Consider the following 17204-nt stretch of genomic DNA (forward strand, 5'->3'; position numbering starts at 1 on the left):
ACCAAAATTTTCAGAACCACTGATCTAAGAGCTTATTTTCTTACTTTTTTTCTTTTAAAATAAATAGCAGAAACAGATTGATTCCAAGTGACAAACGTACCATTCTGTAAATGGCATGCTTTAAAGAGTGCTTTCCTGAAGTTTAAAATATTTTAACCCCAAATTCAATAGTGAAACATGATAAACAAATTACCTTTCTGCCTGCAGAATTAAACTAACAGTTCCTTCTTTGAGATCAAATATAAGTGGTGTATTCCAGTTCTTCGTACTGAAAGACAAATAAAATGGATATTTATTAACACTTGAAATACCAAATACTTTTTAATAAGTAGATGGGTACTCATTTAAAATGAAGTATCTTTAGTTTCATAGTAACTCTGTATATATTTCTATTAACAGAACTTGGTGCATTGTTCTGAAATTATTCACTTAACATGCCTGTATCCCTGACTAGAAAGCGGACTCTGTGTCCCTAGCACCTAGCACATAGTAAGTACTCAATAAATGTTTATTGTAGGAGCCACAATATGCAAATTGAGGACTCATAAGTTCAAGTTCTGTCATTTATTAGCTCTGTGATTGGGCATGTCATCTAATGTTTCTCTTTTGAAAAACAGTAGCAGCATCGTATAGTGAAAAGAGGATGGGGTTTTGGCTAGACAAATCAGGATTAGAAATCTGGTTTCACCACCTGTCAGCCATATGATCTTAATAAGCTTGACCTAAAGAACAGTTTTCTTATTTTTAAAATGGAGATAATGATGACTTACCTAAAGCACCTAGCTAACTGCCTACTGCATAGCAGATACTGAACAAACAAAAACTATAATAACAATAACATGATGAACAATTTTTCCTACAGGTCTCCCAATGTAAATGTTGAGCTGAATGAAGATTTCTGTGAAACATTCTGTAAACTGTAAAATACTGTATTAATGTAAGCTATGACTATGCTTATTGAATAAACAGATGAATGAATTAAAAAATAACTCCTATGATTTTTATGATGTAATATGATTCAAAGATAAGGATGGGTGGAGAGAACATTTACAAACTGAAAAACCCATCCCCAAATAATCAAAGGTGTTTCACAGTTTAAAATGTTTTATTACTCCTATATATTCTGAATTTCTCTCAATTACTTTCATAAAACCAATTCTTTAACTCAGATTAAATCTCATATTGATCCAGGAGATGGCGGGAAGGGGAAGCTTGCAGTAAATTGGGGGAAATTAATCTTGGCTAATGCAGAGCCTGATACCCATTTCAATAAGTAAATGCATGCATAAAGCCAAACAGTGAGTAAATCACTACTGATAATTAGTAAGTCTGAGGTTCACAGGTATGATAAAGCTATGTACTTTTGTACTTTAGAAAAAATATCACAGCATGCTCATTAATGCAGTCATCAGAATTAACCTTCATTCTTTGTCAAGAGAGCTGATACAAATAGTGAGTATGAGGTTTTTTTAATGTCCCCTTACAAAATATCTGAGATTTATGACAACTGAGATATATATATACGACATGGAAATATAAACTCCCTAAATCAGAACAAGAGAATTTTCTATACAACTATTTGAAAAATCAAATGAAAATTTAACATAGAATGCTCATATATGATTTTCTTTGTCTGGAACTTCTTTTCATATAAACCAGTATATGGCTTGCATGTTTGTTTTTAAAATTATATTTTTATTACTAAAAAAAGGGGCAACAGTTATTAGGAACTTGGATTCAAATCCCAGCTCTTCCTTTAGTAAAGAAGTTAAGTAATTTCACCTAGGGTAAGTTACTTAATTACCTCTGCGTCCTTTAGTTTCTTCATTTTGTAAAATGGGAATAATAATAATAATATTCAACACACAGAGTAAATTAGATCATGAACATAAAAGATAGTATAATAGTGCTCAGTAAATAATAGTTGTTATTATCTAAAATACTAGGTATTTTTAATTTAATGAACTATATTTCAGTATGATGGGTCTCAGCATTACTTCATTCCCACTACTGCTCCCTGGTATTTCACTTTAATAAATATTTTGTACCTTCATAAATGTCTTGATAACAAGAGAGGGGAGGTAATGTTAAATCAGAAAAGAAAAAAAGCAATTTAATATTTTGACACATACTAACTGGTATGAGAAAGGTAGAGTGACAAAAAAATTAAATAACAGCTTCTAAACTTTTGGTAAATATTTTAAAAAGCAACCTCTCTAATACAAGTAACACATAATGATACCAATCCTACAGATTCAAACATTATGTCCTTGCCATTAAAATTAGTAGAATAAATCCCTCGTTTAGGGCAGTTAAGAGCCCTACCTTTCTTCAACCAAACCCTAAACTGAGGAAATCTCTGTTTTCCTCAACCCTGTGAAAATTATTCAAAACCCATGTGCACTAAGTGATTGTGAGATTTCCTCATATTCTATAGTCCCTTTCCTATACCTCAATGGTTTAACTTTGTAGCTTTCTTGACTTTACCCAAAGCCTCCCTTCTCTTTCACGTAAGAAAAACATTTTCATGTAAAATTGAGCTGCTTATTTCTTTATCCCCTTTCTCCTTTGCTTCTCCCATTTCATTACTCCAGGCTTGGCTGTTATTCTAAGTTGCAGATTCTAATTAGTAGCAGATTTACACATAAGTGAGTGACAATTTGTAATATATACTTGTAGCAACTGATACTGTTAATTAAATTTTAGGATACCTTTGTGTTGTGTATTACTGAGCTTTAGCTTACCAAGACAACAGTACACTTTATGTTTTTCAATTCATTTATTCATCCCAAAATAGTTATTTATTTATTTATTTAAGTACTTACTATATGTACTGGGTATACAGTGGTGAATAAGACACATTCATACTCTACCCTCAATTTTCTATTCAATGATTAAACTATAACCACATAATGCTATAAATATAAGCACAAAATGTAAAAAAAAGAATCTTTATTCACAACTCTTGAAAGTGTCATAGTGGTTCCTTGAGTTTTCTGGATAGTTGAGAAATCAACTGGTGGCAAACTAGAGCTAGTTTGTACCGATTGTTATATTTTCAGGAATTTTGCAAGCCAACTGTTAGATAAAGCCATTATTTAAAATTAAAATATATAAACGTAATTAAGCAAATTATATTCAAAACAAAGATAATACTCAAACTGATCACTTCCAGATTATTTTATTACATTTTACTGTTATCTATGCACTTGAGATTATTTACACCTATTGTTATCTATATGGTGGCAATTCTATATAATGGTTTGCCACTGTGCATCTCTTCTTAATTCTGTGACATCATATTGGTAGTTTGAAATTGGCCATGGTAGAAGTATTTATATAATAGAAATGAGCTAACACTGCAAATCAGGTTGTTTGGTTGGTTGGTTTGTTTCCAGAAAGCCAGTTCAATATTTATCAGCACACACTGAGTTACATAAAAATACCAAGTAAGTTTTTAAAGTTTTAGGTGCAAGTTTCTTGGATGTATTGAGTCATTTCCTGCTTTTTAATACAAAGTATACTGAACATATTTTCTTTCATCATTTCTGGACAACTCTGGATTATCAATATGAACATTTATGATTACCCTGGACTCTGATATCAAGCCTGAACACCTCCTTGTGTCCTTACTGAACATCTTTCAGCCTGCTGTCAGGCTGCTAGCTGTCCCCCCTGCCAGTGGTTAGGTGGTTCCTTTTCCCATCATTTATCAGATGCTCCTAACCTTCTCTGGGTTTTGAAATCAAATTATACTGAAGTCCTTAGAGCTATGAGTAAAGTAAGAGTAAACACTATCTCAGAGAAGGTATTTTGTATTATAAAAGTGATTATTAACCGTTGATGCACAAACTTTATTAGATCTACTTTCCTTACTCATAGCTTACTTTTTATCACTTCTTGGTTGGTAGTAAGTTCAAGATAGGCGAGGTTTTGAGAAAGTTAAGATTAAACCAAACCATGTTGATATGAAAGCTTGAAAATAAATTCCTCCTCACAGACAAAACTCTGGATTTTAAAGAAATGTAAGATGCTTACGAGAACACATAACACTGAAGAGACGTTGAAACAACTAAGTGTGCATAGTTCAAAGAGGCTTTAATGACTCTATCACGGAATTCCAGTAAATCCACTGCATCATTAAGAACGTTACGAACCTAAACAAGGGAAAATGAAATACCAACAAACAACATTAAAATACATCAAATTTTAATTAGATAAGTTAGCAAACACAAAAATTTCAATGCACTCTTGATTATCTAATCATAGAAAGAAGAAGAATGCAGTAGGAACCAGGCATAAGATTTGGGTATAAAATTCAACCAACAAAACCAACTACTACTACTTAGATGTAGAGAATGGACTTGAGGACACGGGGAGGGGGAAGGGTAAGCTGGGACGAAGTGAGAGAGTAGCATTGATATATACACACTACCAAATGTAAAATAGATAGCTAGTGGGAAGCAGCCGCATAGCACAGGGAGATCAGCTTGGTGCTTTGTGACCACCTAGAGGGGTGGGATAAGGAGTGTGGGAGGGAGACGCAAGAGGGAGGAGATATGGGGATATACGTATACGAAAACTTAGAAGAAAAAGATCTACGTATAGAGATTTCTAACATGAAAGCCAATCTGTATGATGTGGCAGTGGAGCAACAAGGTGAAAACTGCTATAACAGTGAGATATATAGTCAAAGGAGTATGGCACATAGGAGCTGGAAAGAGACTATATGATTTCTGCCCAAAACAGTAAGAGATCAATAATTTAGGAAATATATTTTAAAATTTTTAGGGTTTTTAGGGTTAGATTTTACTTTAAAATTTAAGTTCTAAGAAAAGAGATACAATAACTTTAAAAATCAAAAGTGGAGGAGGAGGTGTTAGTAAAGAAACCAACTACATAGTGAAGAAACCAAGGTGCACAGAGGGGTGGAAAGTATCTCCATGCATAAAAACACAGAGATAATATATAGAAAAGCTAAGCACCAACTAACAAATGGCGACTTGCCTATGATAGTCAAAATTATTACAAAAGTTTGTTAACTGATAAAGTTTTTATTTTTTAAAGTTTTTTGAAGTTTTTATGTATTACCAGAATGGGTAATACATTATAGTAAGAGGTGAAAATTAGAGAAAAAGAGATTAATTGTACTTAGAAGTTAGAGTTTCTTTAAATTCCCCTCAAAATGTTATCATCTTTCTAAATTAACATGACAATTATAGTATTAATGAAGAATAAAAGGGCATGGAAGGAAAAAGAGGACGATAAAGTCAAACTTCTTCTAAGTACTTCTTCAAATATACCTACAAGGCATATTATATTCTTATTAGCTGTTCCCCAACTCCTATCCCCACCAAACTATTATCGCCATGACAAGAGATAGCAGAATTATATATACATATAATCCTTGACCCAGCAATCTTACTTCTAGAATTCTATACCAAAATAAACAAGCAAAACTATGAAATAACATATACACAGGTTATTACTACATACAGCACTACTGGTAACAGCAAAAGACTGGAAACAGCCCAAATATCTATCAACAGGGGATAGGTTGAATAAACTACATTCACAAAATAGAATAATATACAGCTATAGAAAGGACTGAGTAAGATCTATGGAGCAACCTCCATGATATATTGTAAAACAAAAACAGGCAAGATGCAAAACAGTGTGTATAGTATTATACCTTTTATCTTATGAAGGGAAGGATATGAAGATATATGGATTTGTTTATATTAAAAAAACAAAAAATGTAAAACAGTATTCAGTAATATATTATTAGAATAATATTGAGATTGTTATTTTAAACTATATTTTAGGATATATTCTAGGATATATTAATGTCTTTAAGAACAAAAATTTTCTTGTAAAAGAAAAGAACTGCAAATAAAAAAATCAAGAATAAAATTCCATAATCTTGAATTCTGAACTTGAAACCTCAGTATACACTCATGATATACTTTTATCTGTCAAAAACAAATACATTTTATCTAGAAGTAATGATCAAACCAGTAGCAATGAGCACACCTAGAACCTGTATCATGGTCTCTAAATAACATTCCCCTCCAAAAGGAACAAGGCCTTCTTGGAAAAATGGTGGATTTCAAGTCTGGGAAAGGAAATGTATCAATATAAGACACCTGGAACATCTTGTCAGAAATGCAAGCAAGCTGTTGAAATCATCTCAAAAGAACACAGGAGTCAAATGGCCAAAGATGGAACCATTCGAGCATTAGAAAGAATAATGACTGCAATGGATTGAAATATATCAAAAATGTTAAAATCTGCAAGTTTATAATGATAACATCAACAACAACAACAAAGAAACTCATTGGGCATACCAGGAAATCAATTCGCTATTTGAAAACTGGTAAATAAAGGAAAATAATTCAGAATTTGTCTCACTTCAGAGTAACAAATAGTTGATTAGGCAAAGTCTTTTACAGAAGAATTCTAGCTAATAAATGCAGAAGGAATGATAGAATTACAAGATGCAATTCCTGATGAAACATGGTTCTAAACAAGTACCATTCATGGCTGCTAAAAATATTAAAGTAAAAGCCTAATGGGAAACTATATGACATATGAATCAGACTTATAACACCTGAACACACTGATAAATCTCATCATTATTAAAAGAGAGATAAGCAGACATGTGTCTCGCAACAGGAAGTGTACAGCATCACCCACAAAGTATTCTTTATATTTATCAAGGCTCTATATCTAATAACCAGTCTACAGGAAATATGGGGGCTAGATGTACATGTTAAATGTAATCATACCACAGGGATGCAAACAGGAAAATGTGGGAAATTCAACAGAACAAATGACCTGGTTTTGTAAACAAACAAATAAATAAATAAATAAGGAGGAGGAATTGTTCCAGATTTTAAAAGATTGAAGAGACAAATTAAATGCAATATGGGACTTTGTTCCTGACCCAAACCAACCAACTATAAAAATATATATTGACATGTACCACAATGTTCATTGCAGCTCTATTTACAATCTCCAGGACATGGAAGCAACCTAAGAGTCCATCGACAGATGAATGGATAAAGAAGATGTGGCACATATATACAATGGAATATTACTCAGCCATAAAAAGAAACGAAATTGAGTTATTTGTAGTGAGGTGGATGGACCTAGAGTCTGTCATACAGAGTGAAATAAGTCAGAAAGAGAAAAACAAATACCGTATGCTAGCACATATATATGGAATCTAAAAAAAAATTGGTTCTGAAGAACCTAGGGGCCGGACAGGAATAAAGACACAGATGTAGAGAATGGACTTGAGGACACAGGGAGGGCGAAGGGTAAGCTGGGACGAAGTGAGAGAGTAGCATTGACATATACACACTACCAAATGTAAAATAGATAGCTAGTGGGAAGCAGCCGCATAGTGCAGGGAGACCAGCTTGGTGCTTTGTGACCACCTAGAGGGGTGGGATAGGGAGGGTGGGAGGGAGATGCAAGAGTGAGGAGATATGGGGATATATGTATACATATAGCTGATTTACTTCATTATACAGCAGAAACTAACACACCATTGTAAAGCAATTATACTCCAATAAAGATGTTAAAATATATATATAGAGAGAGAGAGAGAAAGTAATTGGAGAAATGGGACCTGTTACTGTAGACAGACTTAGGAGACAACTGGAGAAATGTGAAATATCACTATGATTACGTTAAAATAAAAATAGTTCCTATCTTTTAGACTTTTTTTTTAAGTCTTAAAAAAAAAGAGTGCTGCCAGGACTAGTGGTAAAGAAAAAGACACTGATATGTTTGCTTCACTCTTCGAAGAGTGGGGGAAATGACTGCAAAAGGGGAGTAGTCTGATGGCAGGTGCCTCAAAGGAGCTGGAGTTCTTTAGGGAAGAAGAAGTTATTGTGGTCTGGAATTAGCAATGAGGGGTAAGGAGACAACTACCCGACCCCCAGACCCAGTAATACTTGGCATCAAGAAGAAAAACACCTCTACTTAAGAAGGCTGTAGGAGAAACACTGGTCTCAGGAGTCAGCAGGTTTTTTACTTAGAATAAAAATGTGAAGTGTACTTTCAGTGATAGGGCTGAGCTCTGTCTGCAAGGCCACAGGTACATGCTGCAGGTTGTGCACTGCACAACTCTAGGTCTAAGTGATGGGCCCCCTAGAATTGAGCAAACCATGACTGTAGGTGGTGACCCTGTGAGTCTCTCTTTAAATCCTAGGCTGTTCTAGGTTTTTCTTTCAGGGAGGGGAGAAGGGAGCTACCCCACAGACCCCATGCTCTGATTTCAGACAGAGACTGGATCAGGCCACTTGTCTCACTTCGAGTCCTTTCAGGTCCATCAGCCTATAGGAGCCCCTCTCTGCATTGCCTTTGCCTCCCTGCTTCTGGACCAGGAGTCAAGCAGGTTGGAGGTTTCCCTCCACACTCTGCATTTTTGTTCCATTTCTGGTCCACAGAGATGTTTATCCTATTTTTGAGTCCAGATAAGTCTCTTTTAAAAATATATTTCATAAATTATTGATCTCTTTAGAGCCAAATGTACGTCTCATCCTTCCAAGTATGAACTTATGATACCATTTTCACCAGAAGTCTGAGCTGCCAGAGACTTTTTAAGAGGTCCAAAATGCCATCCTCTCCCAGAAGCATTTTAAAGCTAATGGAATGAAATAGAATTTTCTAAAGGAAGTTATATGGTCGTTTCTTTATAGCAACATGATACCCAGTGAAATAAACTGGCTGTTAACACAGGTTTAGGAAAATTCAATATTTAAAAAATCCGATGTATAATCCTCTGTCATTACTCAAATTATAGGCAGACTTCTTAAAATTCATATTGGCCTAAAGCTTCACATGGGAGAATTCTCTTTTTTGTGAATCTGGAACACTAGAACAGGAATAAAACATCTTGGCCATGATAATAAACAAAAGACACAATGATAATTGCTGTTATAATTTCAAAGCTATGGTGAATCCAACATCAGAAATGTCCTGTGCTGAATTTTAAAATGCACCCATTTACTCTGTTCAATTCAGGGCAGCTTCAGGACTAACCTGTTCATACTTGTATCACCTAATACTTCTATCTGACCACGATATTTAGACTTCTCAGACTGACATAAGTCCAAAAATTCTGTTTCCACATTTCCAAATACTCATTTAATCCTAAACATAGATATAGCCATAGCAATAGTTACCATTTATCTTTGTTTTACATACATTATCTCATTTAATCATCAAAATCACTCTTTCTTTAACTCTTATCTTTACAGGAGATAGAGTGACTAAGAATCAAATAATCTTGAACTATGGCAACGATTAAAAGCCAAAGCTGTGCCTCATGCTAAAGTGAGAGAGGCAGGAAAGAGAAAACGGTAAACTTGAGACCTGAGGAATGCCTCATCTCCTCCACCTGTACCCTCTCCCTCCTAGGCACTTCCTCCCAGCAAAGACATCAACTATCCCTTTTAGAAAGAATCATCCACTAGGATTCAGCCTGGAGACAAGGGACAACTTAAGAAACCGTCTCACTCTAGGTTACTGTATCATATAAAAGCTGAGGTCCAGAGAGACAGGTCGGGCAATGAAGCCTATTGCCAGGTAGCAACTGCCAGGTCAAGGTCTAGATTTAATAATTAGGACTTAACATGATCTCTGGTTTCTGAATTAACAAAACACAAATCAACCAAGTCTACCAAGCTTCTGAGAAAACTGTAAAACTCTAAACCAGGCAAACAAAAAGTTGTGACTGTTGTCCCTATAGCAATCTGTGGCTCCACCTCACAACAACGTTAAGTGGGCTGCTAAAATGTACGGACCCCAGAAAGGGAATCCTCCCAAGTGGGAAATCTTCCCAGAAAGGCAATCTAGAGTTGCCAAATTAACCAAGCAACTAACCTTATTGCTAAGAAAAAGAGTTCTCAAGATATTCCTGGCCAGCTGGGTTTTTGCTAGGAACCTGGTAATCACAGTGCGTTGTTTTCCCTTCTCCCATTTTCCAAATTGTTTTCATTGCAGCCGCCCTGTTTTCCCTTCGTCATTATAAACTGGGAATATGGGGGAGAGGAGAATAATTAAAATTTGCATTTATTTATAGTTTTCCAGACCAGAGAGTTGGAGCTGGAATGACTGGATTAGTCTAGGTTATCATCTTTTAGAGAGGGGATGGGTTTGTTTTCAGTTGCATATAGAATAGCCGCAAAGTTAAGTATTGCATTTCTGAATTATACATACATGTGAATAAGGGAAAGTATGCGTGGTGAGTAGATTGTAAGGGGATTAGTGATTTCTATGTCCTCATATTCACATCCTTATGTAAGTCTCTCCACTTGTGTGTAGACTGGACCTTGTAGCTTGCTTCCAGTGAACAGAAAAAGGCTAAAGTGATGAGATGACACTTCTGAGTTCAGGTTATAAAAAACTGTGACTTATGTCTTGCTCACACTCTCTGTGCCCTTCGTAACTGCTCTGACAAAGCTGCCAACTTGTGAGCTGCCCTGTGAAGAGGCTACATGCAAGGAACTGAGGGTGGCCTCCAGTCAACTGCCCTCAATTCAACAGACGTTGATAAATGGAATCTTGCCAACAACCTTATCAGCGAGCTTGGAAGCAAATCCTCCCCAGTTGAGCCTTCAGGTGCCACTAAGCCCTGGCCTACACCTTGATTGCAGCCTTGTGAGAAACTATGAGCCAGAAACCCCAGTTAAGCCATGCCTGGATTCTTGACCCACAGAAACTGAGAGATAATAAATGTTGCTGTTTTAAGTCACTAAGTTTTCGGGTGATTTATTATGCAGCCATCGATAACTAATACAGTTACGGTTGCTAAACAGCCAAAAAAGATAGACTATAGTGGATATCTGTTGGTTTCTGTCTGCCCAGAATCAAATGCTATCTTTTCTGGTAAATATGCTTTGGTTTTCCTTTGGGAAACCATTCCCCCTATTATTCTAAGTGACTAAGTGGTTTAGATGGGGTTGACTCATCATTCCCTCCACCTCCCAACGAAACATACTTGACCCAGACTTGGCTCATGAGATCCAATGCTGAGACTTCTGCTGGAATTACTAAGGGGCTGGAGGGGAAAGCACTCTTTCTGTTGTACTTGAAGTTGGAAGAATGTAAGCCTGGAGCTACCAAGGCCGCAAAAGAGAGACAGCATTTGTGAAGATGAAGCCAATACAGAAAAAAGGACCGTTGAGGAAGAGATATGATGGAACTCCTGTTGACCTTATTTAAGCCTCTGGATCCAACACAGTCTCATAAGTCCCATCTCTTGACTTCACATGGACCAATAAATTTCTTTTGTTTCTTTATTCTTTACCTTCATTCAATCAATTTGAGATGAACTTATGAAAAAAACAAAAGATTTCAACATATTAATCTAGGAGGTCCCACAAGAACAGGAACCAAACCTGTCTTATTCACAGCTGTACTTCCCATTGCCTAGCTCAATGCCTGGCAAGTAGGGCATTGAATAAATAAATGAAATTGTTCTAAGAAAAAACTATGAATAGACATAGCTTAGCAAAAATGCAAAACAAATGTCTTATAATCACTGAGAGAGTAAGACCCCTTTACAAAAATAAAAATACTATTCTAGTCCTAAAATTTTGAAAGATTATTTGCAAACATTATTTTAAGTATAAAGACAATTTGGATTAGGTAAACACCAGTTTATCTACCCATGCCAGTGGGTGTACTGTGATGTTTTTGCAAATATGTTCCTATAAAAGGGTTTCATCTTCAAGGAATTCATGGAAAAGACTCTGACAAGTACAGGTTTCTGGTAACTGACTGTACTGCTGAAATGAATGAATAAGCATTTTCAGAACTCTAATGGAAAACTGATGAATTCATAAAAGTGCTAACAAAAGATCAAGATGAAAACAAAAATTAATTACATGGGACTGAGTGAACTGATGAGGATGATTATAATTTTTGTGACTTTCTGTTTGAATTAAAAAAAAAAATCCCACAAGGACTCAGAGGCAAAGAATATACAAATCAATTTGCACTGCAAAGTAAAGGAGCTGTTATAGTAGAGGATTACTGGACTGAACGTCAATATTATGACATAGCATGAGTGTGTTTCGTGTTTGGTAATTGCAATCATTGTTGTTTTTGTTGTGGTCATCCATTTACAATGCTTGGTGTCAGTCTATTTATCTCTTGTAAAAATAAAATACAGTGTGTGTGTGTGAAAAAAAAAAAAAAGAAGGGATGATAGAGCTGAAATCTTAAGGATACGCAGAAGCTATTTAGGTCCTTGCTTTAAAAAAAAAACAAAAAACTTCTCTTTTTAAATATATTCTCATCTTGGGGCATTTCTGAAATTAAGGCAATACTTTATTAGCTAGCCACCAAACACTACATGAGTAAAAGTGTGTCCCCAAATCAGTTGATTGGAACTCACAATGCATTCTTTGTCATAGACACAATACTATAAATAATGTTTTGGTTCCCAGGCTGACTAACAAAAATATATATTTACACCATCACCTAGATCCAAACACTCATTTACAAGAAATACAGAAGACAGAGAAGTACATCAAACCACACCATGGGGATACAATTAGCAATGTCCACACTGTGGGGCTGGACAAACAATTTGGTTTCAACAAATAAACCGCAGGGGGAAAAATAGAGATGGAAGGGGAATCTACAGAATAAAAGAGACTTAAAAGATATGTCAACCAATTGCAACATGTAAACCATTCTGGATTCTGATTCAAACAAACAAACTTTAAAAAATGTGACATGGAGGAAACAATCAAAACTTTGAACACTTCTTGGATATTTGATAACATTAAGGAATTACTATCATTTTTAATGTATGATAATGGTATTGTGGGTACGTTAAAAAGAGTCCTTATCTTTTAGCTGTATATATTGAAAACTTCACAGCTGAAATGATACCTGAATTTGCTTCAAAATAATTGGGGGAGGGGGAAAGTAGATATGGACATGGATGGGGCAGGTTTGATCATGGGTTGATGGCTGTTAGCGCTGGGAGATGAGTACCTAGAGATTCATTATACTATTCTGTCTATTTTTGTGTGGTTTAAATTATCCATAATAAGTTTTAAAATTTTTAAATAAGAAAGTAGAGGGACTTCCCTGGCGGGCCAGTGGTTAAGACTCCGTACTCTTCCACTGCAGGGGGCCCAGGTTCGATCCCTGGTCGGGGAAATAAGATCCTGCATGCTACAAGTTGCCACCAAAAATTTATTTTTAAAAAGTAGAACAAAGAAAATATATAAGGTACCTAATTATTATCAATCTGGTGACCATTATCCAGATTGTCTGTGAAAATCTGGATACTTAGTCTAAAGAATACCTGAACAGACACATCCAAGAAATCACAAGATACATGCTTCCAAATTTTTTTCAAAGATTTTTTTTTTTTGATGTGGATCATTTTTAGAGTCTTTATTGAATTTGTTACAATACTGCTTCTGTTTTATGTTTTGGTTTTTTGGCTGCAAGGCATGTGGGATCTTAGCTCCCCGCTCCCAACCAGGGATGGAACCCGCACCCCCCGCAGTGGAAGGCGAAGTCTTAGCCACTGGACTGCCAGGAAAGTCCCTCAAATTTTTATAGTAATTATAATCATCTGAATTCGGAATACTGAAGATAGAGGCAACTGCTATGGACAGGAGAAAGAAAGGAAGAAGATAGAGTTCCCCTTCCTTTGGGAGAGAGTTTGCCATCAACACATTGTCTTTGGCCAATCCTCCTAACTTTCATCAACTAACTTTTTCCCATTTTAGCTTGTCTTAGGTAATTCTTAAAAGGGGAAAAAAATATTTTTTAATCAGGTTAAATAAACTCATACAATTATAAATAAATAAAATAATGTAACCCTGACAGTGATCAGCAGGTTATTACGTCTGCCTTGAGGTCAGCTCCAGCAGTTAAATCTAACTTGTTACAGCTTCTTTCCTTCTTCCTCAACTGAATCCACATATTCCCTCAATGCTTCAAGTTTCACTATCCCTGTTGTCAAACCCAAGTTCATGTGCCGGAGGCACAGTGAAGCCAAACAAACCAAGACATTGGAGTTTGGAGCACAGAAAGGTTTATTGCAAGGGCTAAGCAAGGAGAAAGGGCAGCTCATGCTCAAAAGGCCCAAACTCCCCGACAGTTTTGGGGGAAGAGTTTTTAAAGATAAGATTTGGGGTGAGGGCTGCAGGGTATGTGATTTTCTTCTGATTGGTTGGTGGTGAGGTAACAGGGTGATGTTTCAGGAATCTCAACCTCTGGTTCCAACCAGTCTGGGGTCTACATGCTTGTGGTCAAGCATGTAGTCACCATCCTCCAGCTGGGTTGGGGTCTTAGTTTCTGTAGAACAACTCAAAGATATGGGCTTTTGTACCAGGGAGGGCCCCACAGGGTCCTGCTCAGTTTCAATCCCCTCTTTTCTTTGATACTCCTCAACCTTGAGGGGAACAGGTGAGGGACAAGAAAGGGAATCATGTTTTGCATAGAGAGGTTAACCATAAACTTGGCAGAGAAACTCAGCTTTAGGGGGCCTCAATTTCACCCCTGCCTCAACATCTTAATTTCAGTACCTGTGGGCACTCATATTCTATGTCAGTGAAAGGTTCTTATTTTATGTCATGGAAAGTCACTAATGGTATAGTTAAAATATTTCTAGTATGACTGAATCTTTATAAACCTGATTTAAATATAATTAATGAAGATAATTCCATTTTCTGTATTGTAAACTAATGTGAAAAGAAGAAGATTTAATCAGCCTGAAACATAATCATACCTGCATGGTCCTTCTTTTAGTTAACGTTACTTGAAAATCTTTCCACTCCCAACGTTGCTCCACCACATGTGCAAAAACAACATGTCCATTTCCACAGGCTCCAGCAATCTGGGTGCCATCAATTGACCATGTGATATTAAATATGCTGCCAGTGTTGGGCTTTTCTAAAGCATATGACCACTGGGGAAGAAAGAACAAGAATAGAATCAATTTATTTCAAAAACATTTTAAATAAGTTTCAAATTGAGCATATGTTAACATACTAGGATGATTTTTTTTAAAAGAATGTGTCTTTATTCTAGAATTATTTAGAAATATTTTTCTTAATAAAATGATAGCCTACTGAAACGGAAGATATAGATGTGATTTTTCAAGTATACAGTAAAATACATAATATGATAAAAGAGTATGAAATCGCTCAAGAACTGCAAAACACCCAAAGCATTTTGATTTACAACATTTAATTTTTTTTTTTAATTTATTTATTTTATTTATTTATGGCTGTGCTGGGTCCTCGCTTCTGTGCGAGGGCCCTCTCCAGTTGCGGCAAGCGGGGGCCGCTCCTCACCGCGGTGCACGAGCCTCTCTCTATCGCGGCCTCTCTCGTTGCGGAGCACAGGCTCCATACGCGCAGGCTCAGTAATTGTGGCTCACGGGCCCAGCCGCTCCGTGGTATGTGGGATCTTCCCAGACCAGGGCTCGAACCCGTGTATCCCGCATTGGCAGGCAGACTCCCAACCACTGCGCCACCAGGGAAGCCCGTACATCATTTAATTTTAAGCAGTTAAAACTAAACGGGTAAATACAAAGATTACGTAGGAACAAAACAGACATCTTACTATTAATTCGTAAGGATCTCTATAGTCCACACATCTAAAAATTTGTTACAATATTTCAATAGTGTCACTAAAAATTGAAACTAAACACACAATGTAACTAAAACACCTCTAAAACACATATCTTAAACCATGAAAGTACAGGTAAACAGATTTTTTCCTTTTTTCTTTTTCTCACAGTGCAGTTAAGTATAACCTCTTCTAGAATCTATCTGTTTGAGAAAGCGATCTAGCAATATCAATAAGCATCAACTGAAAAAAGGAGATTCTTGTGTGTGTGTGTGTGTGTGTGTGTGTGTGTGTGTGTGTGAATAAGACAGTAAGAAAAAAAAAACTTTTTCAAAGATGGTATTATATGCATTTTCTTTCATTCTTTCACTTGAAACACATATTTACTAGAAGGATGATTTATTTATTTGACTAAATTTATTTATATTCTCTTTCCATTCTTTTAACCTTACAGACTATAGTCAAATTAAGTCTTGATTTTTTGTTGTTGTTGCCCTTGGGTGGGTATTTATTTTTGTTCTACATTGGTTTTTTGTTTGTTTGTTTTAATATTCATTATCAGCTATGGGCTCACTGACAAAAAATTTGGAGAAAATAGAAAAAATATAGAAAAAATTCACTAATCCACACTACTATAAAACAAAATTCCCAATAAAAGTTCACATATACAATAAAAAGGCTGTATGACTCTTACTACCCACTGACACTTTTTTTCAACTCCTTCCCATCCCCCTTCAAATCTCTAACTATTGCTTAAGTAAAAGGCTCTATGATAACGTTACTATGAAGAAGGCACTGAACAAACTGTAAGCTTTGCTTCATCAGCAGCATAAATATATATACATAAAATTCATATTTTTAAACTATTTACTTTAAAGCATGATTTAAAAATACCCAAAGGGGCTTCCCTGGTGGCGCAGTGGTTGAGAATCTGCCTGCCAATGCAGGGGACACGGGTTGGAGCCCTGGTCTGGGAAGATCCCACATGCCGCGGAGCAACTAGGCCCGTGAGCCACAATTTCTGAGCCTGTGCGTCTGGAGCCTGTGCTCCACAACAAGAGAGGCCGCAATAGTGAGAGGTCCGCGCACCGTGATGAAGAGTGGCCCCCGCTTGCCGCAACTAGAGAAAGCCCTCGCACAGAAACGAAGACCCAACACAGCCAAAAATAGATAAATAAATAAATTAATTAATTAATTAATTAAAAAAAAATACGCAAAGAACCGAATCACCCAGAAAAATCTTACTAAAATTAAACATACAAATATTTATCTAAGAACTCATGATGCCCGATCCTAAGAAGAGAAAATGAAAAGAAATTTTAGATCTTATCATCACCCTACATTCCTCTGACTTCTTTCAGAGTCCACATGAACCATGATACCCAAGTTATATTAAATTCTTACTCTCTAAAAAATTAACTGATTTCTTCCTCTTTGCAATTACTCTAGTAATAAAAAAAAAAAAATACAAGCACAAGCAAATCATCAGAGAAGGAGTCTTGAATAGTTATTAAATTTGAGGGGACAGGGTTATATTTTGTCCAATCAGTAAAGTTAATAATTTTTATTGGTAAATCAAAAAG

At 35.9% G+C, this 17204-nt stretch overlaps 1 protein-coding gene across 4 annotated transcripts in view; it reads right to left on the bottom strand.

Annotated features, from left to right (window-relative positions):
• The window catches only part of IFT80 (intraflagellar transport 80), a 114571-nt gene that overhangs the window by 30350 nt on the left and 67017 nt on the right, over positions 1-17204 (bottom strand). For all 4 annotated transcript variants that reach the window (XM_036851737.1, XM_036851736.1, XM_036851738.1 and 1 more), the window contains 3 exons: positions 14777-14956; positions 4039-4157; positions 194-268 (listed from right to left, as the gene is read on the bottom strand). In XM_036851737.1, coding sequence (XP_036707632.1) covers positions 194-268; positions 4039-4157; positions 14777-14956 — 374 coding nt within the window. The remainder of the gene's footprint in view (positions 1-193; positions 269-4038; positions 4158-14776; positions 14957-17204) is intronic.

This window comes from Balaenoptera musculus, chromosome 4 (assembly GCF_009873245.2).
Source record: "Balaenoptera musculus isolate JJ_BM4_2016_0621 chromosome 4, mBalMus1.pri.v3, whole genome shotgun sequence".
Taxonomy (NCBI): Eukaryota; Metazoa; Chordata; class Mammalia; order Artiodactyla; family Balaenopteridae; genus Balaenoptera; species Balaenoptera musculus.